The following is a 24,260-nucleotide window of genomic DNA, read 5'->3' as shown; positions in this document are numbered from 1 at the left end:
TACTCAATGATAAGGGGGTCATGACTCGGACTCTGTCATTCGAGCGGAGGGTTCTTACAAGGAGTCTACACACGGTCCCTGCCATACACGATCTCTTAACCCGCCATCAGCTAGAGTGGATGGCTAGGAGTGTGGGACGCTACAGTGAGGAGTTGGTGCGAGAGTTCTACGCTTCTTACGTAGCGAATCTCAGGTCTTCTTTGGATAGGCGGTCTAATCCTGCCAAACAGGCACCACTTAACTGTGTTCGAGTCTGTGGGCGTCGGGTGGACATCTCTTTGCCCACTATTCGCCGTTTCTTATACGATGCTGGTACTGATGCCACCAGGGTCCCCCTTACCCCCGAGTTCGACCAACGTTGGATACTGATTAAGGAGGGCCGCTTTCAGCGAGACAAGGTTGTGAGAGAAACCACCAAGAATTGGATAGCCCAACACATTTTCGTGGATCGTGAGGGTGCATACTGGGTACTGGATCCCAGAGGCCTTATCAAGAAGGCCAACCTCGCATTTGCTGCCAAGTTCATATTGCTATTGGTCCGCCACTGCCTATCCCCCGCAACTGCTGACAACATTCTTACATGGGATAGAGCAGTCTTGGTTGTTGCTATGGTTGTGGGGTTCGAGGTTGATTTTTGAGGCTGTTGCTGGCAGTCATCCATGAGAGGGCCTTTAAGGCCTCGACTACTTACCCCTTTTCCTGTATGATTTTTGAGTTGTGCATGTCTGCTGGAGTGCCCATTTGTCACATTGATGTTCTCAAGACTCCTACTGGGACAGTGGACATTGGTCTCATCCGGGATGAGGCCAATGAGGCGGCACCCAATAGAGGGCCCAGAGTAGATGTGCAGCTGCTAAGTGAGAATTTGGCAGACATGGTTGAGCAATCTCAAGGGGATGATCAGGATACATCAGACCCTAACAACACCACCCCGGTTGAGTCTATCCCGGGCACTAGCAGAGCTCTGAGTTCCTCCCGTTCTACACTATCAGCATCACTGGTCCCGATTACTAGGGTCCGGAAGCTAGAGGCCCAGATGGCCACACTGTTGCATCATATCCAGCCATGGATGCAGAGGTCCATTACTTAGGCGGAGGATCGGATCGAGAAGAAGATTGCCGAGCAGACTGAGAGGAAGATTATGGTAGTCCACCAGCGCCTTGATACGTTCGAGTTGAGATTTCTCGCTCGGCCAACCCTACTATTGATTTGACGACTCTCCAGGATACTGTGGCGAGTCTGAGGACTGATGAGGATGCCATTCTGTATGCGCGGTTTCCCGAGTCTAAGTCCACATCTTCAGGGCCTGCTGAGGATACGGTGCTTGCTACATTTTTCACTACCTCCACTACATCACCACCCCCAGAACGTGAGCGTGCCAAGAGGCACCGGTTCAGAGAGAGAGGAGTCTAGGGCAAGGAAGAAGGATCACACTAAGGTTTAGGCTGCGAGGAGAGCCTCTTTGGTAGATGAGGAGGCCCGACAGATGAGGGCGCGTGAGTTGGCTACTGGGGCGTCTAGCTTCCGATTGGAGACTGTTGAGAGGAGCACCACTGAGGGTGCTGACATTGCTACGGACACTACTATGATGTCCCTACTACTGATGGAGCGATTTCTGAGCAACTGGACCCGCCAGCTTGTTAATCGTCGGCGTTATGCGCCTCAGGTTTGCTTCACCTATCACCTTGTTTTATATTTCTTATGCATTAGGACAATTTCATGCTTTCTTATTGCGGGTGGGTAAATGGAAAATGAGTGCTAGGGTGAAGTCTAAGTAACCCAACTCACGATCCTCTCTTGGGGTTTTCTTGCTTGTGTTTTTTTCCCCAATAGACTAATTATTTTATTGTTGAACCGGCATGTTTAGTACCTTGTACAAAGTATGAATGTGAAATCGACATCCCGCTCTAAAGAGAATGCTTACATGATTAGGCATAGTGAATGTTGAATGTGTTGGCTCTAAGCATGACATAAATATACACCATTGCATGACCCTCAGTCTAACACTCAAACTAGGTGTCCGATAATCTGGTAGGATAATGAGGTGTTAAGAGAGTGTGAGGAAAGTTGAGTAGTCCACAGTTGGTACTTAGCTAGAACTTGCCCGGTTAGTCCTGCAAAAAGTAATTTGTGTTAAAAAATTAGGAAAGAATCATATGACCTTATTTAAATTAGCCAATCTTTAGCCTAAATGAAAGAAAACCATATAAAATTAATCCGTTTTTGATCCAAATGATTTGAGCTTACAATAGACCTTTCTTTTCTACCACAACTCATAGTTTCTGGGTATAATGTGTTGGCCCTGGTTCCTCCTTGGACATGTGCACCTCAACTTAGGCCAAAAGCATAAGTTCAGGGTGGCCAATGCAGAACCAGTCTCGTCTTGGCCCTGACCCAAATTGGGTATTGTGTACCTTGACTCATGGCAAAGCCATGAGTTGAGGGTGGCTATTATGAGTAATGTTCCAAAAAGTGGGGTTGAAAAGATTAATGTAAAAAAAAAGTTACTCAATCAGAGTTGAAATCAAGTGAATTTTTTTTTAAAAAAAACTAAAAATCAAAGAAGAGTCATTTGCACAAAAGGAGAAAGAAATGAGAAAAGCAAGGCAAAGAATATAAGAAAATGAAGGGTGGGGAATAATAGACAATGAAAGAGGTAGGATGCTTAACCGTAATGTCAAAGAAGCAACAAGTCACTAAAATGTATCCATATGTGTCATACCTGACCCTGAGCCAACATTACATGACAAGAAAGTCCTATCGTGATCCTGAGTATAGTGAACTTAAAGCAATAAACATAAGGGCAAGCTTATGGCGACAAGTATCAATTAGGTGTGAAGTTATCTGATAGTGAGCATTGAATAATAATCGTTATACTCAAATTTGAAATCATTGTATGTAAAAGGAGGATATTGTTTATGAAGTGAGGACACCAATTGCAATATTGGAAAGTTGGTACCTTGGTGAGAGATAAAAGAGGAGAGGTTTCGGTGCGTGGTGAGTCTGTGTCATGGTCTGATCCACATGAATGAGCGTAGTGAGCCTAAGAGTATGTCACGCATAAAAACAATGAAAATAATCGGGATTGATATCCAGGATGATTGCGAAGCTTAAATGAGGATACTTTTGTAAAAAGGTTTTGTGGTGAGTCATAATGCGTCGCTTTAGGACAAACAACGAATTTAAGTTGGGTTGTTAATGTATTGTGGTTTCACGGTAATTTTAATATTTTTTCCTTAAGTTTAGTGTGTGTCTAAGGCCTTTTTGTAGTAATTCTAATGTATTTTTATCTGTGTTTGCAGGAAAACTTTCCAAAATGGAAACAGAGAAGACTATGTTGAAATCAGTGCAGAAGTGATGACCTATAGAGCCGTTGATGGCCCGTCGACCCATCGACGGTCCGTAGGTGGTGATCATCGGATGGAGGTTCAAGCTACTGAAATCCAATCGGGGAATTCTGACCAAGTGTGGGGCTTCGGAAGGATCGACGGTCTGTCGACTGATCGATGGACCATCCTGGCAAGTCGTTGATTGTAACAAAAAGTAGTCCCAGTACCCGACTTGAAGAAATCCAACTAAGTATGGAGGAACGGAGGCATCGACGGACAGTAAGTCCAACGACGGATCGTGTTGTTGGTCCGTCGATCGCAACAGAAAGGATACAAAAATGAAGGCTGAAAAAGATTCTAAGTATTGACTGACAGAGGCATTCGGCGGTTCGTTGTTCCATCGACAGACCGTCAGTTGGGTCGTCGACTGAAGACGTGTTTTGGACAAATTTTTCCTTATTTGGAACTCCTTTTATTTTAGGACTTAATTATATAAATAGGGTTAAAAACCTCATTTTTGGGGTTAGACTTTTTGTTATTTTTCATACTCTTGTTATTGGAAGTTGAACTTTGGATTTTGGGATTACTTCAAGTTTATAGAATCGATTCTCAAGATATTTTCTTTAATTCAAGTGTTTTTTCTGGATTTTCTTCAAACCTGACAAAGTAAGTACATAAATTCTTGTTTAATAACGATGAATTGTGTATTTCTAAGCATGTGTAACTAAATCCACAACTAATGTTGTGGGAACCATGGGTAATTAACAAGGTAAAACTAGATAAATAATAATTCTAGAATAGTTTCTTGCATGTATTGATACTTCTTTCGTTTAGAATTCTTTTTAACGAGTGCATGCGTTATAACGTCCTATTCCTACATGCCGGACCAAAGAAGTAGTTGATAGGAAAAGAATTATCAGCATAGATTTAGTATACACTATCTAATAGGCTAGTTTCAATTGGTGCAAAGTAGTAACTTAGCCAAACATTGAATATGATGTTTAATATGAGGTAAAGGTAGGTTTAGTAAAGTAGACACATGTAGCCGGACCAAGGTATAAAGTGAAATTCTCTAGTTGCCAGACCAAGGAATTAGGGATACATAACTTACCACTTTGCATGCAAGATACCGCGTTATGAATCTATGAGGAACACTTACCCCCTAGTTTCTCTCATCACTTGATAAAAACCAAAGTTATAAACTTGCTATTTGTCTTACTTAGAAATAATATTTTTTGTTATACAAACCCCCCTTTAATTTATTGTTTTTGGAAAGGACTTGACCAAATAGACGTAATTGTAGATGGAAGTTAAGTCTAAATCATTTTCCTCGTGGGATCGACCCTAACCTAACAATTGGGTTCTTTACTTGATACGATCGCTTATACTTCTTTAGGGAAGTATAATTTGAGTGTATCAGTTCCTCATCAGACTGGGAGGCAGTGACTACGCCGGAGGCCACCTTCTTGAGTGTGCCCCGAGTGGCTCTAGCAGCTGGTGTCGGGGTCTGGGTGCCAGGGGGCACGTATTCCAGATCCTGCTCATCATCTGACATACCTATCAACCGTTGGGATGGATCCACATACTTGGACCTCCCCCTAGAATAGACGATGTCTAGTTTTGGGGCCATAAGTACTTGAAAAGCACCTTGTTAGTGTCATTGTAATTGATCTACACAAGCAATGTAATTAAGACAGAATCTGGAAACGCAAGACACAGGTCATTTCAGGCTTGTAGTTTGGTCCCTACACATTGAGCACCCATTAAGCTAAATTTTGTGTGTTTTAGTACACTTTTTAGACACGGAACCTAAACTACTCTCTAGCCAACCTACTAAAAAAATTAACACCTGAAATTGAGTAAAACTAAACGAAACAAAAGAATGCAAATATTCCTACAAAGAAAAGAAAAACCTATTGTTGGCTAGAGGATACACATTGGATTGCCTCCCAAGAAGCGCTTGATTTAACATCGCGGCACGACGCAGGATCCTTGATTACTCAGACTTCATCAAGGTGATATGCCTCAACCACTTCATGGGCACTCTCTGCATGCCCTAGGTATATCTTGATTCTTTGCCCATTTACCATGAACCTTGCACGCTCCTTGTTCTCCAGCTCAACCACTCCATGTGGGAACACTTTAGTAATCAAGAATGGACCACTCCATTTGGAATTGAGTTTGCCCGGAAATAGGCGCAACCTCGAGTTAAACAGAAGCACCAAGTCCCCAACCGCAAATTCGCATTTCTCAATCTTTGGTCATGGTACTTCTTCATCTTCTCTTTGTAGAGGGCTAACTTTCATATGCTTTTAGGCAAAAATCATCAAGCTCATTCAACCCATTTAATCTCTGTTCCACTGCTTCATTCCAATCCATCTTCAGATTCTTCATCGCCCACATGGTTTTGTGCTCTAACTCAACCGACAAGTGACAAGCCTTCCTATATATAAGTTGGTATGAAGACATACCTATGGGGGGATTGCATGCAGCCCGATAAGCCCAAAGAGCATCATCAAGCCTCCTTGACCAATCCGTTCTATTAGCATTCACCATTTTCGACAGGATTTGTTTGATTTCTCTGTTAGACACCTCAACTTGCCACTAGTTTATGGATGGTATGGAGTGGCTACACTGTGGACAACCCCATATCTCTCTAATAACCCTTTGAACAACTTGTTGCAAAAGTGGGATCCCCATCACTAATAATGGCCCTAGGTGTGCCAAATCTGGAAAAGATGTTCTTTTTCAAGAACGCGGTGACACTCTTCTCTTCATTGTTGGAAAATTCTATGGCTTCCAACAATTTTGACACATAAATCAACGCAACAAGAATATATTTTATTCCATGAGAACTCACAAACGGTCCCATAAAATCAATGCCCCATACATCAAACAACTCAATCACTAGAATGAGATTTAAAGGGAGCTCTTGCCTCTTCGAAATGCATCCATCTCTTTGGAACCTATCACATGCCTTGGCGAACTCATGAGAATTTTGGTGGATTGTTGGCCAATAGTACCCACACTGCAAAATTTTATGGGGCAGTCCAGATACCACTATGATGCCCACCCACAGGCGAGGAATGACATGCCTCCAAAACACTTAGCATCTCAACTTCCGGAACACAATGGCGAATAAGCCCATCATCACAACTCCGATATAAATAAGGCTCATCCCAAAAGAAATTTTTCACATCATGCATGAACTTTTTCCTCTGATGGAAGGATAAGTCCGATGGGACTATATCACTAGCCAGATAATTCGCAAAATCGGCAAACCATGGGATCAAGTCATGAGAAGCGGCCAATACATGCTCATCAGGGAAGGTATCATCAATTTCAGACTTTTCACCTAACTCTCGCATAGATTTATCCTCTAATCTGGACTAGTGATCGGCAACTTGATTTTTGGTCTCTTTTCTATCTTTCACCTCAAAATTAAACTCTTGCAATAGTAGCACCCATCTAATCAACCTTGGTTTTTCATCCTTCTTTGCCATCAAATACCTCAAAGCGGAGTGGTCAGTATGCACTATAACTCTCGTGCAAAGCAAATAGAAGCGAAATTTTTTGAAAGCAAATACCACCGCGAGGATTTTATAGATGGGGTCTTACCAGCATAATAGATGGGATGAAGGATTTTATCCCTTATTTTTCCCAATACCACACCAAGAGCAACCCCACTAGCATCACACATCACCTCAAAAGGCTTACTCCAATCTGGGGAAATAATTATGGGCGCAGATACCAACTTGTCCTTCAACTCTCCAAATCCCTTCAGACATGATTCATCAAACTCGATTTTACATTCCTTCTTAAGTACTTGCACAGAGGATGTGCAGTTTTTGAGAAATCCTTAATAAACCTCTGGTAGAAGCCCGCATGCCCAAGAAAACTTCGCACACCTTTTTACAGAGATGGGTGGAGAAAGTCTTTCTATAACCTCAACTTTTGATCGATCAACCTCTATCCCCTTCTCTGAAATGCGATGGCCCAATACAATAACCTTTTTTCACCATGAAGTGAAATTTTTTCCAATTTAGCACAAGGTTGCAATCTTCACATCTTTTGAGAACCTCGGCCAAGAACATCGATCAAAAGAGTCGTCAACAACTGAAAAGTCATTCATAAACACCTCAATAGTGTCTCCACCATATCGAAGAATATCGAATTCATACATCTCTAAAAGAAGCTAGTGCATTACACAACCCAAAAGACATCCTCTTGAATGCAAATGTCCATAAGGGCAAGTAAAAGTGATTTTCTCTTGATCCTCTGGTGCAATAGAGATTTGATTGTAACCCGAATAACCATCAAGAAAACAGTGCCATCATTTTCCTGTGAGTCTATCTAACATCTGATCCATGAAGGTCATAGGGAAATGGTCCTTCTTAGTCCATGCATGCAACTTCCGATAATCCATACAAACTCTCTATCCAGTCACTGACCTCATTGGAACAAGCTCATTCTTTTCATTAGAAACCACTGTCATTCCCCCCTTTTTGCGCACACACTTAACAGGGCATACCCAAGTACTATCTGCGATAGGATAGATGACTCCGGCATCCAACCACTTAATAATCTCCTTCTTAACTACCTCTTGCATAGGTGGATTCAAACGTCTTTGGTGCTTAATACTTGGAACATAGGGCCCACTTCGATCGTTTCTATTACCATGGTTACCGCAGTTGAAGTTGTTATCACAGTTGTAGTTTCCATATCGAACATAATGACCCTCTCTATTGTAATTCCCATAGTTCCGACCTTGATTTCCTTGGCCTTGGCACCAATTCTCCTTATTGGAGCCTTGGGCGTTCTGTCGGAACCCCCCCATTCACTGCATAAGAGTCCTCTTTATAGTAGTATTTATCCACTGCCGGTGGTGGTTTAGTCAAATAATTCACTGCATTTACTTTCTCTGCACCCCCCAGTGATATGTTTCAATACCAATCCGAACTCAGTTCTCATTTTAGACATCTCTTCACAAATCTCATATGTGGCCGGGTTGTGTGTATCTTGCACTGCAAAGGTGTTTCTCCCAGTGTCTGACTTCTAGTGCTCCAAGACTTATTGTTGCGAGAGATTTTCTCCAACTTTTCCGCAATCTCTGCGTATGTGCACTCACCATAAGAACCACCCGCAGTTGTATCAAGCACTGCTTTATTATTATCATCTTGCCCCCGATAGAAGTACTATTTCAATGACTCATCATCAATGCGGTGATTTGGGACACTTCTTACGAATGAGGTGAATCTATTCCAAGATCTACTCACCGACTCCCCAGGCAATACCATAAAGTTGTTCACTCTATTTTTGTGGTTGAGCTTTTTAGAACACCGGGTAGTGCCATGCTAGGAACACATCCCTCAACTGGTCCCAAGTATAGATTGAATTATAGGGCAATTGAGTGAACCATATTGCGGCCTCTCCCGTTAGTGAAAGAGGGAACACTCTTAACCCGATGACATCCATGTCCAAGTTTGCCCTCCCTACCAACTCTTACACACCGACCTCAGTTTGGCGATGTGAGCATTTGGATCCTCAGATGGTAGCCCCAAAAATAAACCTCTGACATTGAGCATCTGCATCAAGCTACTAGTTACCACGAATGTGTGACCCTATGGTAGAGGAGGTAGGACAAAAGGCCCATCAAAGTTAGTGATGTTAATGTTGCCCCTATAGAACTCTTTAGGGCGTGGGACGGAAGGTTGCCTCCTCAAAGCTCCATCACTAGGGTTCTCCATAATCTCTTGGTTGTGAGCATCAACCCGTGGAGGAAGCTGACGGTTGATCCCATCACCTAGATTTGCGGGATTCTGTTGATCATTCATTCTGTAGAGTGTCCGGTTAAGTTTAGGATCGAATGGAAGTTTCAGTTCTCCTAGGCTCCGTGTACTTGGCATACACTAGAGCTAGACCTGACACAAACAAAAACGAAAGAAAAAAACAAAATTAGGAAATTGTTGACTAAAATTCAGTAATTGTTATTAAAGTTAATCAAAAAGCCACTTTCCCCAATAGCGGCGCCAAAATTTGATACGCTCAAATTACACTTCCCAAAGAAGTATAAGCGGTCGTATCAAGTAAAGAACCCTACTATTAGGTTAGGGTCGATCACACTAGGAAAACGATTTAGACTTAACTTTAATGTACGATTACCTCTATTTAGTCAAGTCCTTTTCGAAAATAAAGAGGGGGGGGGGGGGGTTTGTGAAACAAAAGTATTGTGATGTTGTGAAATCAAACAAGTATCAAGAGTGAATTATTAGTATTTATCAAGTTGTGAGAGAAATTAGGGTGAAAGTGTTCCCTATATGTTCATAACGTCATAATACTAGCTATAACAATACTTTCCTAGTGTTTTGCATGCAAAGTGATAAGGTATGTATCTCTAAAATCCTGGGTCCGACATTTAGAGAATTTCAACCCGTACCTTGGTCCGGCTACGTGTGTCGAAGTTACTAAACCTTACCTTTACTTCATATTAAACATCATATTCGATGTATGACTTAGTTATTAATTCGCTCCAATCGAAACTAGCCTATTAGATAGTATCCACTAAAGCTATGTCAATAATTCTTTTCCTATTAACTATCCCTTGGTCCGGCAAGTAGCAATAAGGCGAGTTCTAATGCGTACACTCGTTAAAAAGACTTCTAAACGAAAGAATTATTGATGCGTGCAATAACCTATTTGAGAATTGTTATTTGGCTAGGTTTATTTTGTTAATTACCCATGGTTCCCACAACCCTAGTTGTGGATTTAGTTACCCATGCTTAAGAAGAACACAATTCATAATTGATAAATAATAAATCATGAACTTACTTTGACAAATTCGAATAAAATCTAGAAATTCAATTTGAAATCACACAATTATCTTCAAAACCAAATCCGAATATTTGAGTTAATGCTCAAGTTGCAAAAATAAATCTCCAAGAACAAAAGTATGCAATTAGTAAAAGAATCCAACCCAAAAATGATGTTTTTCACCCTATTTATAATAAAAAGAGTCCTAAATTAAAAGGAGTTTAAATAAGGAAAGTTTGTCCCAAACGCGGCTTCAATCGACGAACCCACAGGCGGTCCGTCGATCAAACGACGGACCGTCGACAGCCTCTGTTGGTCCATACTTAGTATCTTTTCTCAGCCTTTACTTTGCATCTTCTCTGATCCAATCGACGGACCAACAACACGGTCCATCGATACACCTACGGGTCCGTCAATGCTTCTCATCGTTCCATACTTAGCTTTTCATCAACATCGGGTACTGGACATTCTCTGATCACATCGACGTTTTGCCAGGACGGTTCGTCGATCAATCAACAAACTGCCGATCCTTTCGTAGCCCCACAATTAGTCAGAATTCCCCAAGTTGCTTCCAGATGCTTGAACCTCCAATCGTCGGTCACCACCTACGGTACGTCCATGGGACGACGGGCCGTCGATCATCTTCGTGGGTCAAATCTGCACTCAGTTTCCACAGCCTTTTGCATTTCAGTTTTGGACAACTTTTCTGCAAAACAAAGACAAACACGTATTAAAATTACTACAAAAGGGCTCTAGACACACATAAATCTTAAGGAAAAAGCATTGAAAGTACCGTGAAACCACGGTGCATTAGATTCCACTCGCATTTTGGCCTTTGGCAAAGTCATTCATGCCAACCCTTTGCCACGCTCATGCCTATGTCGAGTCATTTGATCAGGAACCTTACACCTACCAAGGACCATGATACTTCTATTTGATTTCCTTATGTTTAAGTTTTCATACTTTGTATGTGGCGTATGGATTACGTCTCGACCACTCATTTGATATAATAAATGGTTTGTCTAGACTTTGATGTACTTCCGCTTATGTCAAATTTTTTACTTCTTATGATATTTCTTTCTTTTCTCTATTATGTTGTGTATATATATGTCAAGTGGTTTGTGTAGGTCCTTTTGGAATCTTATAAGTCAGTATCACGCATAGGGTGTACTTTGAATCGTGGCAAAATGACTATATCTAAGACACAGGCTCTTTTATTTGACTCAAGTTGACTTATGCTTAAATATGGACTCTTGCAATTGCTTTGTTAAGAGTTCATAAATATCCTTCTTGATTTATACATGTGTCATGTGTGGTAAGATTTTTTTACATGCCAAGTACATATTAATGTGTGGAACTTACCCGGTGTGTGTAACAAAAAATGGAGTGTGAGTTTAGGAAGTGACATAAGCATATTTTTGATAGCCTTGTTTATACCTTGCATTATCTACCTAAATGTATTGTCCTAGTTAGCCTCCTTGAGACTTCAATTTCTTCTTTTGCAGCCCCATATGAAGTCCGTAAATGAAAATTGTGACATATTAAAGCGCTTGGGAACATTAGTCACTATTTTTACCCAAATATAGTTCCTACCCGTCCCTAGCCTACATTACAACCTTCTTCAACTTCATATTATTACATTAGTGGAACATTACACTAAAGGCAAGCTTATAGTTCATCTTGTTTGCATGAGAATTCTTTTAGGAGAGTGAACAAAATTCTATTTTTTCGAGCCTTTCTATACTTTCCTTTCCCTTAACTTTCAAGGACAAAAGTCCTTTTAGTAGTGGATGTTGTTATGATGTGTTTTTATACATTTTACCCCTCAAGTTGAGTTCTCCAGTTCGGAGTTTCTGTGCTGAAAGGGTTGACTTTGGTTAACTTTCTTGATAAATGGGCTTGAATAAGATTTTCATTAGCACCATTAACCCCAGAGTGTTGAGTTTGGTCTAATAGGATCTTTAGTTCGAATCCTGCAGTTGTTGGGTAGTTTGCTTAGTGTAGACTTCTGTCAATATTTCATCGAGACGACTATGTTGGTTGGTCCGTCAATTCTTTTGAGTCCGGTAGCATGCTCGGATTGCATTCACTTGACTCAAAATAAATCTCGAGTGTGTTCAAAGACTTGAGATTTCGTCCCAAACTGATGATGCAGCCACTCCCACCGGCCTTGGTTCACTTAGGCAGAGCCATCCCTGCGGTGAGCAAACTGCTTCAGCGAAAGCTGGTGACTCAACAGGCAGCCGCAGCTACAGAGCCTTTGGCTTCTCCTGTCAGACCGCGGCTCATGTGGTGCCTTGCTGCTCCTGCTGTTATTATTTTGGGATCAAAGTTCTCTATGAAAGCCATTGTGATGATTTTGTTGTTCACAAGTATTTTGGTGTAGGACAGCTCTGAAGATGGAGGTATTACTCCACAGTTACATTATTAAACTATTAGAATCAATAAATTACATTATGTGGGGCTTTAATCCCCAACCCAGGCCAACACACTGGTAGTTCTAAAGAGATTGATATATGGCATTTTCATCTCCACCACTAAAGGTTCTGGATTTGTGTTCATATGTTCTGGTCATTAACTTGAAGCAGAGAATACACAACCGATCAGATTTACTGATAGCTCCAAGGACATCAAGATCCATGAAGGAAAGGAATTTGAGCCAGAGCTGTTGGGAGTGAGATATCGAGATTATGTACTGCAAGATACGAAGCAATACCGGCAGCATAACCAGCAAAAGCAAAACCACTAACCTGCAGAGATAAGAGTGACAAATATTGAAGCAGAAATGTTCAAAGTGGTGCATCAAAATAGCAGGCAGCAGCATATGTACCTTTCTCATATACCAAAAGAAGTCGACTTTTTCCATTCCCATAAATGCTACTCCAGCTGCTGAACCAATTACTAGCATGGATCCACCAGTACCGGCACAAAATGCTACTAGCTGCCAGAATTCAGAATCTTGGGGAAAGGAAGATAGGTCATACATTCCCATAGTGGCTGCAACCAGAGGAACATTGTCTATGATTGCTGACACAACCCCGATTGAGCTTGCAATGAGTTCAGTACTTGGTATATGGGCATCAAGGTAATTTGCCAATTCTCGCAGAATACCTGCTGCTTCCAGGCTATGGAAAAGATGTTAATATGCCAGAATGACTAGTCATGTTATTTATCTAATTCAGATGTGCATGGATGATGGTTGATAGTCACACAATGCATGAGCTAAATAGAGTAATGGATCCTACACCCATCATACCCGCAGAAGTAAAATAAGAACCACTTCCCATTTCCCCCAATGATTTCACTTATAGTGGTTACACTGTTAATCAAGACTAAGAAATGATATAATGCCAAATGATCTGGATGGCAAATTTTTGAACAGGGTTAATTCTCAACATCTGGTTTAAAATGATTTTAGGGTTATGATGTATGAATCTATTCTATCAAGAAAAGAGTTCTGCATGAACTTTTTGATTGCCATGCTGCTGTAAGTATTATAAAACCCAAAGGATTCTGCAATACCTGCTAACGGACAATAGGATTCCAAGGAAGAAAAGAGCTCCTTGAGTGTCAATGCGTGATAAAGCCTGTGGTACTTTCAGCCGCTGTCTTTCAGATTCTCCATAGTGGATCGCATCTGTGATTATCCAAAGAACTCCCAGTCCAAGCAGCATACCCATGTACGGTGGAAGGCCAGTCAAGGCCTTGAAAACTGGTACAAACACTAAAGCCCCAAGTCCAACCGCGAAAACTAGCTGTCCTCGAGGAGCCATCTGTTCGGATGCCAGAACCTCAGCGGAGTTTTGTCCTTTCCCATTCACTTCACTGAACACAAATAATTTCTAATATAGTTTCATCTCCACTCTATTTCTTAAAATATTTCCGAAATTCAAGAAGCTCTTCAGGTCTATGCTAGAAATATACCTTGTAAGGGACAGCAGAGCCAAAGGAACAGCTAGAGAAACAACTGACGGTAGAAATAAATCCTGCGAAAAGATAAAGTGCATTGCACTGTTACCAGAACTGAAATAGAGACTTCAGTTGGCAACTGAAGTAAAGAGTTCTTAAGTGAAGACTATTATACAGGTTTAGACATGATCTGGCAGGTTCTAATTTACCAAATATAACCAAGTGAAAAATGCTTTTTTAAATGAATATGCACGGTGGATAGAACCAGTGGCAGCACTGAATTAACCATGCTCCATCACAGAAAAGTTACATATTTCTTTTCCATCATCCATACTTTATTCCATAATAAGTGCAGTTTGAGAGAATACAGACTGAGCTGTATGGTTCTTTCATTCATTTCAGCACTACCTTCATCCATAGTCTCAAATATATATTCATTCAAACTTAAATGTGAATTCCTCAATATAATATGCGGTTACAGAATGCATCTAAGCCAATGCAAACATGTTTTCAGGCAGCGTGTACAATCAAAATGACATCAACAATGCTATGAATATCATTGCATTTAGACTAATCATCTTCGAATATTGGAAGCTATACGAAATGACAACCATCCAGTGCTTATTTGATAATAATTCTCTCCCTTCGTCCCTAAAGATTGTTTCCTTCATTATAACACAAGGAAAGATGTACATATATCATATATTATTATAAGTGGGAAGATTTTAAGTTCAAAGTTGAATTACGAAAATGCCCTTCACTTATTTTTTTTATTAAAATCTTTTAAAGTTAAAATCAATAATTACAATGGTTAGATGTTACAACTTATCATTTTCTACTACTTAATGACTTAAATTAGATAACTGTTCCATCAAATAAACCCAAAAACCGCTAATATCTTCAGTTTGACAAAACTCAACTTCTTGTAGTCAAGCCATACAATGTTTCTTTTTTTCATTGTGAGCAACTAAGTAGTTGAATAGGGGGGCAATAGCTAAAAAAAAAAGTGAAAAAGGGAAGTGACATAATAATTTAAAAAATTTTGTTAAATCACATTTAAATTGCACGTAATTATCTTTTTATTAATTACTGTGCTAATAAATGAAAAAATAATGAAGCGTTATAATAACTTATAAATATACAATGAAGAGCCCAAAGGAGGAGTTAATACCAACCGTTTGGATTCAACCATCTCTTGCTCTACCACGAAATTTCGTATAGATATGCATATATTTATTGAGATTAAAGATTTTTTTTTGTTCTTCCCCAATTGGTTTATGTTATTATTATTCATTTCAGATTGTATAAGTTCTCAAATTGAAACAACAAATATCATTTTCACCAAACTTTTTCTTTCTTCATTTATTTATTATGATTATTTATTTACTTTAAATATTCACATTCATGAATTATATATAATTACCTATCAATTAATATCTTGATATTACATGCTTTTAATAATCATAACCTCCAAATGTTTAATTTGAAACTTAATAATATCTTTTGGATTTTCTGCACTTTTATCTATATAAACTCATATTTTTTTTGTTTTATGAGACCCCCAACAAAATTATCCTTTGTCATTATATTATCAAACTAGTGAAGCACTTATATTTAATTTTGTAATATTTGATTCATTCTAACTCAATGAAGAAGACTCTACAATTTTGATTGGTTATGAAAGTCACCAGCAAAAATTTCAAAAAAATATGTATGGATTTTGTATATTGTTTTACCTCTATATTGTTATGATTAAAGTTTAAGAAAGGATGTGTATGTTGTATATTTTTCCTTCTCTATTCATTTTCTGTGTTTTCTTTATATATATTAGACTTCTTTAATTTAATTTTCTTGAATTTTTTATTTTCGTAAGTCTGTACTTTTTTGGGGCTCTGTTAGCCATTTGTGACATAATTGAAAATTTGCTAACTACTAAACAAAGTTCAAAGTTTGTAAATGTTGTTTTTGTCACCCTTTTTAATTATTTTTTTTTGTAATTGTTGTTTTATTACTAATCATATATACTTAATCGTTGTAATGGATCTATAAAAACTTGCATGGGTCACATGTGCAACGCACGTACTCAGAAACTAGTAAATAAATAGAAGCAATGAGATAAAAAAATTCAAAAACCTTCATCGTTGGTAACGTGGATACTTGGCCGTGTATCCAGAGCATTGTAGTTGTAACATCACCTATGGGAGTCCATGCTCCACCGGCATTTGCTGCTATAACAACAACAGCGCCAAGAAGCCTGGGAACAAATAATTAACAGATTATATACTTCACAATAAATACAACAGAGCCTTCAGAAAAAGGATACCGAGCAAGAAACAGGTAGTCTAGGAGAAAGATAAAGTAATTTATTGTTTTTGATGACCATGGTGTCTGGGCCAGCTTTCACCCGCGACTTATTCCATGGGATACGTGCCCCCTCCCACCAGCAACAGGTTCCAGGAACTACATTCACCAAGGCTAGGTCAGTTGGAAGAATCACCTAGAATTTTTGTCTCTAGCTGAGATTTGAACCTGAGACCTCATGGCTCTCAACCACTTCACTGACCACTAGGCCACACACTTGGGTGCTCAAAGTAATTAGAAATTGTCAATATTTATCTCAGGAAAAGTTTCTCAGGCCTATCCCTAGATATTAAGTTTTACAGTACAAGGGGCAGGGATATCCACAATCTGCAAACTTTGAAGATTGTTAATTTGAAAACCAGATCCACCTGTTAAGGCTGAACAAACAAAAGCTAGAAAAGGTTCAGAATTCTGGAAAATAACTCAAAATGAATAATGTAGTCTGAGATACAAGAGAGTCTAGTCTATACTTGCACAGAAACACAACCATGATTATTTGCTAAAAGATAAGCGTAAAGTTCTAGAAGATACTTATTGATATAGCTAGGGTGAAGTTACTTAATGCATTTAAACATCGCATCACCATACGACCATTCACTGCCTTATTAAATCAAAAATTTAACTCAAGTGACTCTCATTTTAAAAAATTCCCACAATTGTAATACAAGAACCTTGAGCTACTCCAAAGTTGCATCCTGAAAGCATCTGGGCTTGTCATTTCTCTTATAGACATCTAACTTCTTTTTTTTGATAATGTATAGACATCTAACTTGCTTACACATGTACATCCCTTGTTCTTTCTGATCTTCTCTCGAGTTCGAATATCAATACCTCTTGAGACTTATGGAAATCAAGATTGATATTCCGAGATCAAATAACTTTAGACCAAATATGAGAGTAAATCATAATATCTTTGCTCCTACTAGAAGGTTCAACAGATGAGGCTCAAAGCTGCTGACACTTACTTTCGGTATTCTGAAGGTGGTGCCAGTTTCCTCAGTAAGGAGACCATCACAATTGTAGAAGTCAGATTGTCAAGGATTGAACTGAGGAAGAAAGTCACAAAACCTACCTGAAATTACCATAACTTTAGAAAGTTAATGACAATTACAGGAAACAAGCAGCAAACAAAATGTTGAATCAGTCTTGACTCAGTTAAATCATTTTTTTTTGAACGAAAGGCTAATGTGGTAAATCATATTATTGGCTAGCCACCTTCTGTGTATAAATCATCTATGTATGTCATGTCCTTCATCTAGTGAAGGTAATCATACCACCCCCATCTGCTGCGCATTATAAGATCCTACAATATCTAGGAGCAAAATCAAATTAAATTCAAAATAGTTACTACGTAGACTACTAAGGATGATCAACTAAAAGCAAACCCGCTTTGATATAACTATGCATCTGCATATCAAGTAAAAATTATACAGCTACTTTGAGAAATTGTCAATTCTTAAAATAAATGAATCTAAGATTTCTATATATCCTAGCATGGACAATTCCGGCCCAAGAACATGTATTTCATAAGAAATTTTATGATTGAAAGGACATTAGAAGCCAATATATGTGAAATACGTACAACAAAGACTATTAAGAGCCATCAATTAATAGCAACCCCTCTCTGACAGAACTGTGCATCTCTCCATTGAAGAAAAAAATGAGCAGTTCTTACTTTGACAAATTGTCAATTCCTAAGAGATGACTTTTCCAACAGAAGAAAACTTTGGATGCCTTGCATTCTAACATGCATTTCATAAAAGAGTACAACAACTGAATATGCTGGAACGAAACATGGGGCTTAATAGATTGCTAAATCGGTAGGTAACTTGGTCCTTCCATTATTATCCACTTGTATTATTCCTTACTCTGACATTCTTAGATTTACTTATTTTGAATTGTATATATGCATTTTCAATCAAGTAACATATTTCATGCAAAATCAGACCACTATCTGTTTTTGTTAGACCAAAAGCAAGATATTACAGAATCGTCTATATTCATAGAGAAAAATAAATAACTGCTTAACTAAACAGAACCGAGAGTAATTTGAAAGAGGAAAGGTTATTGAATCACTAACCACCCAAAGCAGAGTTATTGGCTTGCGAGTAGTGATGTTGTCTGTAACCAGCTTAAATCCCTGATGAGCATCAACTATCTCAACAATGGTCATCGCACCAAGCAAAAAGAACACTATTTCACTAACTTCAGCAGTCGCATGTGACAACTGGGAAAGAGCTATGTCATTTGAAGGGGCCTGCCAAGGACATACAAGACTGTAAAACACCACAAGTATGGAGATTAAAAAGCCCTCTTGTCTCTGAATTCTATTATTTTTAACAAGAAAACCATCCTAGAGCTTGTCTAAATGGCCATTCAATATCCAAGTATTATCTTATTTCATGTATGTTCGCAAAATTTGGCTCACATGTACAGCTGCTTTCAACTTTGGTAATGAAGAGTTCACAAATTTCATATAGAACTCTTGCACCACATTATAAGGGTGTGTTCATTCAATGCTATCATGTGAATGATTTGAGAAGCAGCTTAGCACAATGATGTTTGCAGTCATATAACTCCTGCCAAAACTGCAACTAACTAAAGTGTAAAGAGCATAGCCCGAGTACAGGAAATAAGTTCCAATACAATTGCAAGAATATAGAACGACCTTCATAGTTGTTTTGAGATTTTTGTGTGTTTTCCCTGTTTTACCTGCTTCCCGTAGCTTCTATGATATTTGTGGTCTGCAGGGATGGGTGGCACGGTTCTTGAGGTGATTGGACGGGTTTGAATGAGTTTTTTATTGTTGAGGTCTGAAAATTGCAATGTTTACCAAAGTCAACATTTGTAAAAGATGAGCTCGAACAAAATTTTGACGGTTCCGTTAAGCCAGGATGGTGATTTTTGAATTAGTTGGATCACTGGTTCAGATCACGAGGCCTTCGGATGTGATTTGGGCCATCGGTTGGGAAGTTGTAAATTTTGTAATTAAGAGTTCACCTCAATCAACATTTGGTCAAGATTACCTCAGATCAGTGTTTTGATGGTTCCAACAGGCTAGAAATGTCGTTTTCAATCTAGTAGCATATTTGGTATGTCTTCACGGGATTCAAATGGATTTCTAGGGTTCAGTCAGGAACTGTAGACTCAATGCATGGTTGTTGGTTTTCTGATTTTTTGGTGCTAGTAATTTGAAAATGATGGTTATCACGATAACAATGGAGGGCCTGCGATTCCAAAGAGCATTTTGGTCGGGTCCAAGTAGTTTTTGTTCTTCATGTCTGTGAAGAAAGCATCACAATCATGATCAGGAGGGACCTGTCGCGTTCGCGAAGAGGAAGTGCACCTGGCCAAATTTAAAAGTCCGTTTTCGAATATAAACCCCATAACTCACTACTGGGAGCTTGAAATCACACGATTCATCATGGGATTTTCAAAATTTCGTCATTGGGTATATTTCTAAGCCATTCTTTATTATTTGTCACTAATTATTTCTTGATTTTTTACCTTTAAATCAATGTTTTAGTTTTTTAGATTGATGAAAAAGGTGATTTCAAGTCAAAGTTACAAAATCATATTTTGGTGATTTGAAGGTCGATTAGAGCTCAGGTTTTGATGAAATTTGATATCTAAGTTCCTTACGTTAAGGTAACATGATTTTCAAGGAAAAATTTATATTCTCTTATGGGCTCGCAGTTGACTCTTTTTATGCAAAATATAAGTATAGCAATATGGGTGCTATAGACTTGTCTACTTATGCATATTATGTATTTGACCAGATTGAATTTTTCGGAGGCTTTGAAAAAGGGCAAGCCGCAATTTGAACTTTTTTGGGTTCGATTTAAGGCAAGTGGAGGGTTTTTAGGACTCTTTATCAAGTGTTAGGGTATTGTTGATTGTGTACATGGGTAATGGGTAATGAGGTCCTGTATAAATGAGATAACAAGCCTTTATGTCTGGTGTCATGTTATAGGTTTATGTGATTATTTGACTTGTTCGGGTAGATTTCTTGCTTTGGTAACATGCTTTACATGTTTGGTGACTTGTTTCGGTGCATAACATGCTTGTTGATAATTTTACTCTCCTTTAAGCATTTGGAGTCGGATTATGATAATATTTTGTGATTATTGTAGTTCTAGCTGTATCATTGGGTTGAACTAAGAGGTTTATATGGGCCGGGAGATTGAAATGGCAAGCTTGAAATGATAGTGGAATTGAGTTACTCTAAAGGATTACTGCCTGTCAGTGCGTCTTTGTTGTTTGGGATAAATATTACGCACCTGCATTAAGCCTTATATATCATTGGGATTGGAGTCGAAGTTGCATGCCTGCACATTATATATTATATATTGATTGGACTTTGGAGTTGCACGCCTGCACATTATATATGTTTATGGATCATAATTGCACACTTGCACACAATATTGTATATGTATGAGAGTACCGTCCCTGCCCAATATATGGACCTCACGAGTCCCCCAAGGATCCCGACTGTCCGACGGAGGAAGCAGGTATATACATAGCACGTGCATTGGTATCATTCATTACTAATATAGAAATTTTCTAAGTTGCTTTGCGGGATACGGGTGCGGATCTAGAGGTGGGATCCTTCATGATCTAATTTTTAAGATAAGGGGATATGGATACCGGTGCGGGGATTCACCTAAAAATAGAGGTATTAAGATTTAAGCCTAAATTATGAGATATTTTGTGGAGAACCTGACAAGAATTTTGGAAGAGATCAAAGGAAAAGGAGTGACATAGAAATTTCTATAAGACATGTATTCATTTTTCTTCAATTTCATCTTTGCTTTTGTATTGATTACAGAAATTATTAAAACTGTCCTGACTTTCCCCACCGATTTTGGTCAAAGTACCCAAAATTGGTTGACCAAATTGGCCATGGATCCCACACCCATGTTGTCGACACAGGTGCGGCACAAAATGTGAAGAGTCCGAGCAACTTAGGAAATTTCTATATACAAGCTATCCCATTTTCTTTAATTTCAACCTGGCTTTTGTTTTGATTACATAGATCATCGTATCTTTCCAAAACTTTTTCCGTCGATTTTGGTCAAAATATTCAAAATTGGTTGACCAAATCCAGTAGGGATCCCACATCCACACACACGTTGTGTAGATACGGGTGTGGCACTGAAAGTGAAGAGTCCGAGCAACTTAGGAAATACCTACGTATGTTGAAACATGAAAACATCTATTATTTGGGTGGGGCCACATCAGATGTTGAGTGGTATAGTTGTTGGAAAGTTCAAAACTAGCCCCCTTCAACTTTTAAGATGCAATATACTAAGATTTTTAAAAAAATGGACTCTTTCAATCTAACTTTGTGATCACTTAAATAGGAGCCGCATTTGAATGAATTAGTAGATGCACCGGACCTTCCCATTTCAAGCATAAATTTTGCTTTATTTCTAAGAGGAAGTAGGGGGAGCTCCACAGAGCATACAAGATAAGAAGTAGTATTCGTACTAAAGCAGCAGTTTAATTCAAAAATGGCTCACAATATAGCAATAGTAAAACTAGCATGAAGATCAACAAAACAACAATATAAATTCAAAAGAACTTTCACTGGATGCAAGTTGTCATAAAGAGCATTGAAGTGTTAAAAGTAGGTGTAAGAAGTATGCTTTTGAAGACTGACAAACCTTCCAATTACATATCCAGCTACTTTCACTATCAAACATTCAATAATCGACGTAGTGTAAAGGAAAGTAAACTCACGCCTTACCCCAATGCTTCGAATGACCCATAAACTCACGGCCATCAGAAGTCCTACTCCACTTTTGTTGAAAGCAAGGGACTCTTCAAATATGATGCCCATATATCCTACTCCAAACAGCAACGCCATTGCAATATCCTGAAGCATGAGATTTGATCAAGCCAATGAAATTTATGGTAGATCAATTCACTAGTATGCCTGAAATAAAAATATCAGGCTCCAGTAGAACACCTGATTTGCAGCCACCCATGATTGATTTATTGCTATTGTACCGGTGACAGCCGCAGAAAGAATGGCAAAGGCCTTCAGGAAATCTGTCTTTGGTTGGTAAGTAGCTTCAAATTCTTGTGAGCTTGTTTCATCAACTGAGCACAAAGGATCACATGTTCCCGATGATGTTGTTAGTTCCTGAAGCAAACTTAACTCTTAGTAAAGTAAGTACGAGCCACTGCACTTCCTTTCATTTCCTTTTGTCTTATTTAACCATCATAATTAGGGCCGTAACTATTATGCACACCATCGCTGATGGAATAATGCAAAGATAGGCTGTCCATCTATATTTTGGAACTGAACCTGAGACAGCCTACTTTCAAGGTGAAGCTATTGAGTTCATAAAATGCATTAGTCCTGTCCAGATGTAGAGAATATTGAAGTGAACCTAAGAACTTACTCTTGAGGCCTCAACGTTAACTCCTATTAAGCTCATCATATGATATGGTCCTGAGACCAAAAGTTCAATTAAGCTAGTAATATACTAACCTGACGAATCTAAATCCTCTAAATGACAAGCTCTTGTAGAAACTAAAATCATGTTATTGACTAAGAAAGATAAATACACAATAAAGAATGATGCTCCATACTGAAAATACAAAAAATAGATAACCAATGAGATAGAGACTAAAAGAGTCATGCATGATGTATCAAAATCAGATAAGGAAATCAAAGAAAGAGCTTGCACTGCCGAAAATGTATAATCGTAACCCTTCTAAATCCCTCTTGTTCCAAAGACACCCTTAGTATTTCAGATCAACTGCTTCATTACCAACAACAACCACCGCATCACAATCTCAATTTAGTTGGAATCAAATAAATTATTCATTAATATCCAAGTATTTCAGATCAAGTGCTTCATTATCAATAACAACAACCGCGCCACAATCTCAATCTAGTTGGAATCAAATAAATTATTCATTAAATATTCAATTGAGGACCACCTCATTCGAATACTAAATAAGGAATTTCTGAGCTATTCAACTCCAACATCAAATAATCAATATCCATGGTAAAATAGTATAATACAACAAATCTCCTCGGTATGCACAATACTTTACCTCAAGCTGCCGCTCCGAATTTTCTCTGGCTTTGTCTTCAGCTTTGGCCAGGATGCAATTGCGGTATCTGGGTCCATTTCTGAATTTTGGAAAAACAGTCTGAGGCAAAACTAGTTCACTTGGGCGATTCTTGAAATGAGTCTGATTAGGAAAAAGGCACTGGCTTTTGATTGCAAGAAACATAGACATTTTCCTAATGGAACAAATTGTCTCAGTCTACTATGGAATACTGGAAAACTGAATTATCCTCAACAAAATTCACAAGGGAATTCCATTATTAGAGAAAAAAAAAAAAACAAAGATAAGGAGCACTGCTGGACCCAGAATCTTGTATAACATGTTCAAAGAGATATTTATTTTTTATATTTAAAAAAAATTATACCCTTTTTATCATAGATGTAATTTTTTGAAAATAAGAATAATTCCACAACCTCCCCTTAGGTTTGACCTCCTAACATTATATTTATCTTCCCTATTTTGATGTTTTTATAACAAAGCTCTTAATAAATGTATATTAATATATATAAACCGTTATAATTCGACTAAGTTACCCTTCTAATGCATTTTTTATGCAATTCGATTTTATAAATAATGAATATTGAAAATTCTCAGCTAATAATCAGCCTTATTAAAAACAAACAAAAAAACAAAAGAATTGCTAGCTTCTCTATCGTATCCATAAAAAAATAATTGCAACATTTTTTGTTCTAAATTTTCTATTTTTATAAGCTACTATAAATACTGAATTTTTATCGATAACTTCATACTAAAATTTGGATA

The 24,260-nt window shown here is 38.4% G+C and overlaps 3 protein-coding genes across 3 annotated transcripts; all 3 read right to left on the bottom strand.

The window, feature by feature from the left end:
• Positions 1–5,329: 5,329 nt before the first annotated feature.
• Positions 5,330–5,885, bottom strand: LOC138339392 (uncharacterized). Its single transcript, XM_069290986.1, has 2 exons — positions 5,630–5,885; positions 5,330–5,469 (listed from the first exon to the last, which is right to left on the bottom strand). The coding sequence occupies exons 1-2, from the start codon at positions 5,883–5,885 to the stop codon at positions 5,330–5,332; spliced, it is 396 nt and encodes a 131-aa protein (XP_069147087.1).
• A 100-nt stretch (positions 5,886–5,985) lies between these two features.
• Positions 5,986–6,697, bottom strand: LOC138339391 (uncharacterized). The gene is made up of 2 exons (XM_069290985.1): positions 6,425–6,697; positions 5,986–6,357 (listed from the first exon to the last, which is right to left on the bottom strand). Exons 1-2 carry the CDS (start codon positions 6,695–6,697, stop codon positions 5,986–5,988), a joined length of 645 nt encoding a protein of 214 aa, XP_069147086.1.
• A 5,817-nt stretch (positions 6,698–12,514) lies between these two features.
• On the bottom strand, positions 12,515–23,939 carry LOC101251442 (sodium/proton antiporter 1). Its single transcript, XM_004250699.5, has 10 exons — positions 23,481–23,939; positions 22,381–22,557; positions 22,159–22,287; positions 18,490–18,666; positions 17,375–17,481; positions 16,182–16,302; positions 14,064–14,125; positions 13,662–13,964; positions 12,970–13,264; positions 12,515–12,889 (listed from the first exon to the last, which is right to left on the bottom strand). Exons 1-10 carry the CDS (start codon positions 23,667–23,669, stop codon positions 12,770–12,772), a joined length of 1,680 nt encoding a protein of 559 aa, XP_004250747.2. The 5' UTR covers positions 23,670–23,939; the 3' UTR covers positions 12,515–12,769.
• Between the last annotated feature and the right edge of the window lie 321 nt (positions 23,940–24,260).

The sequence above is a fragment of the Solanum lycopersicum genome, chromosome 11, assembly GCF_036512215.1.
Source record: "Solanum lycopersicum chromosome 11, SLM_r2.1".
Classification (NCBI taxonomy): Eukaryota; Viridiplantae; Streptophyta; class Magnoliopsida; order Solanales; family Solanaceae; genus Solanum; species Solanum lycopersicum.
Note: the sequence above shows the minus strand (reverse complement) of the source record. Positions and strands in the feature narration are given on the sequence as shown.

Coding starts and splice junctions, on each gene's coding strand:
- LOC138339391 (XM_069290985.1), bottom strand. CDS start 6,697: ATGCGAGAGTTAGGTGAAAAGTCTGAAATTGATGATACCTTCCCTGAT. Junction 6,358..6,424: donor AGATGCTAAGTGTTTTGGAG/GCATGTCATTCC, acceptor AAAATTTTGCAG/TGTGGGTACTATTGGCCAAC.
- LOC101251442 (XM_004250699.5), bottom strand. CDS start 23,669: ATGTCTATGTTTCTTGCAATCAAAAGCCAGTGCCTTTTTCCTAATCAG. Junction 17,482..18,489: donor CAATAACTCTGCTTTGGGTG/GTTAGTGATTCA, acceptor TGGTAATTTCAG/GTAGGTTTTGTGACTTTCTT. Junction 14,126..16,181: donor CCACGTTACCAACGATGAAG/GTTTTTGAATTT, acceptor ATCTTTTCGCAG/GATTTATTTCTACCGTCAGT.
- LOC138339392 (XM_069290986.1), bottom strand. CDS start 5,885: ATGGTGAATGCTAATAGAACGGATTGGTCAAGGAGGCTTGATGATGCT. Junction 5,470..5,629: donor TTGCCTAAAAGCATATGAAA/GTTAGCCCTCTA, acceptor TGATTACTAAAG/TGTTCCCACATGGAGTGGTT.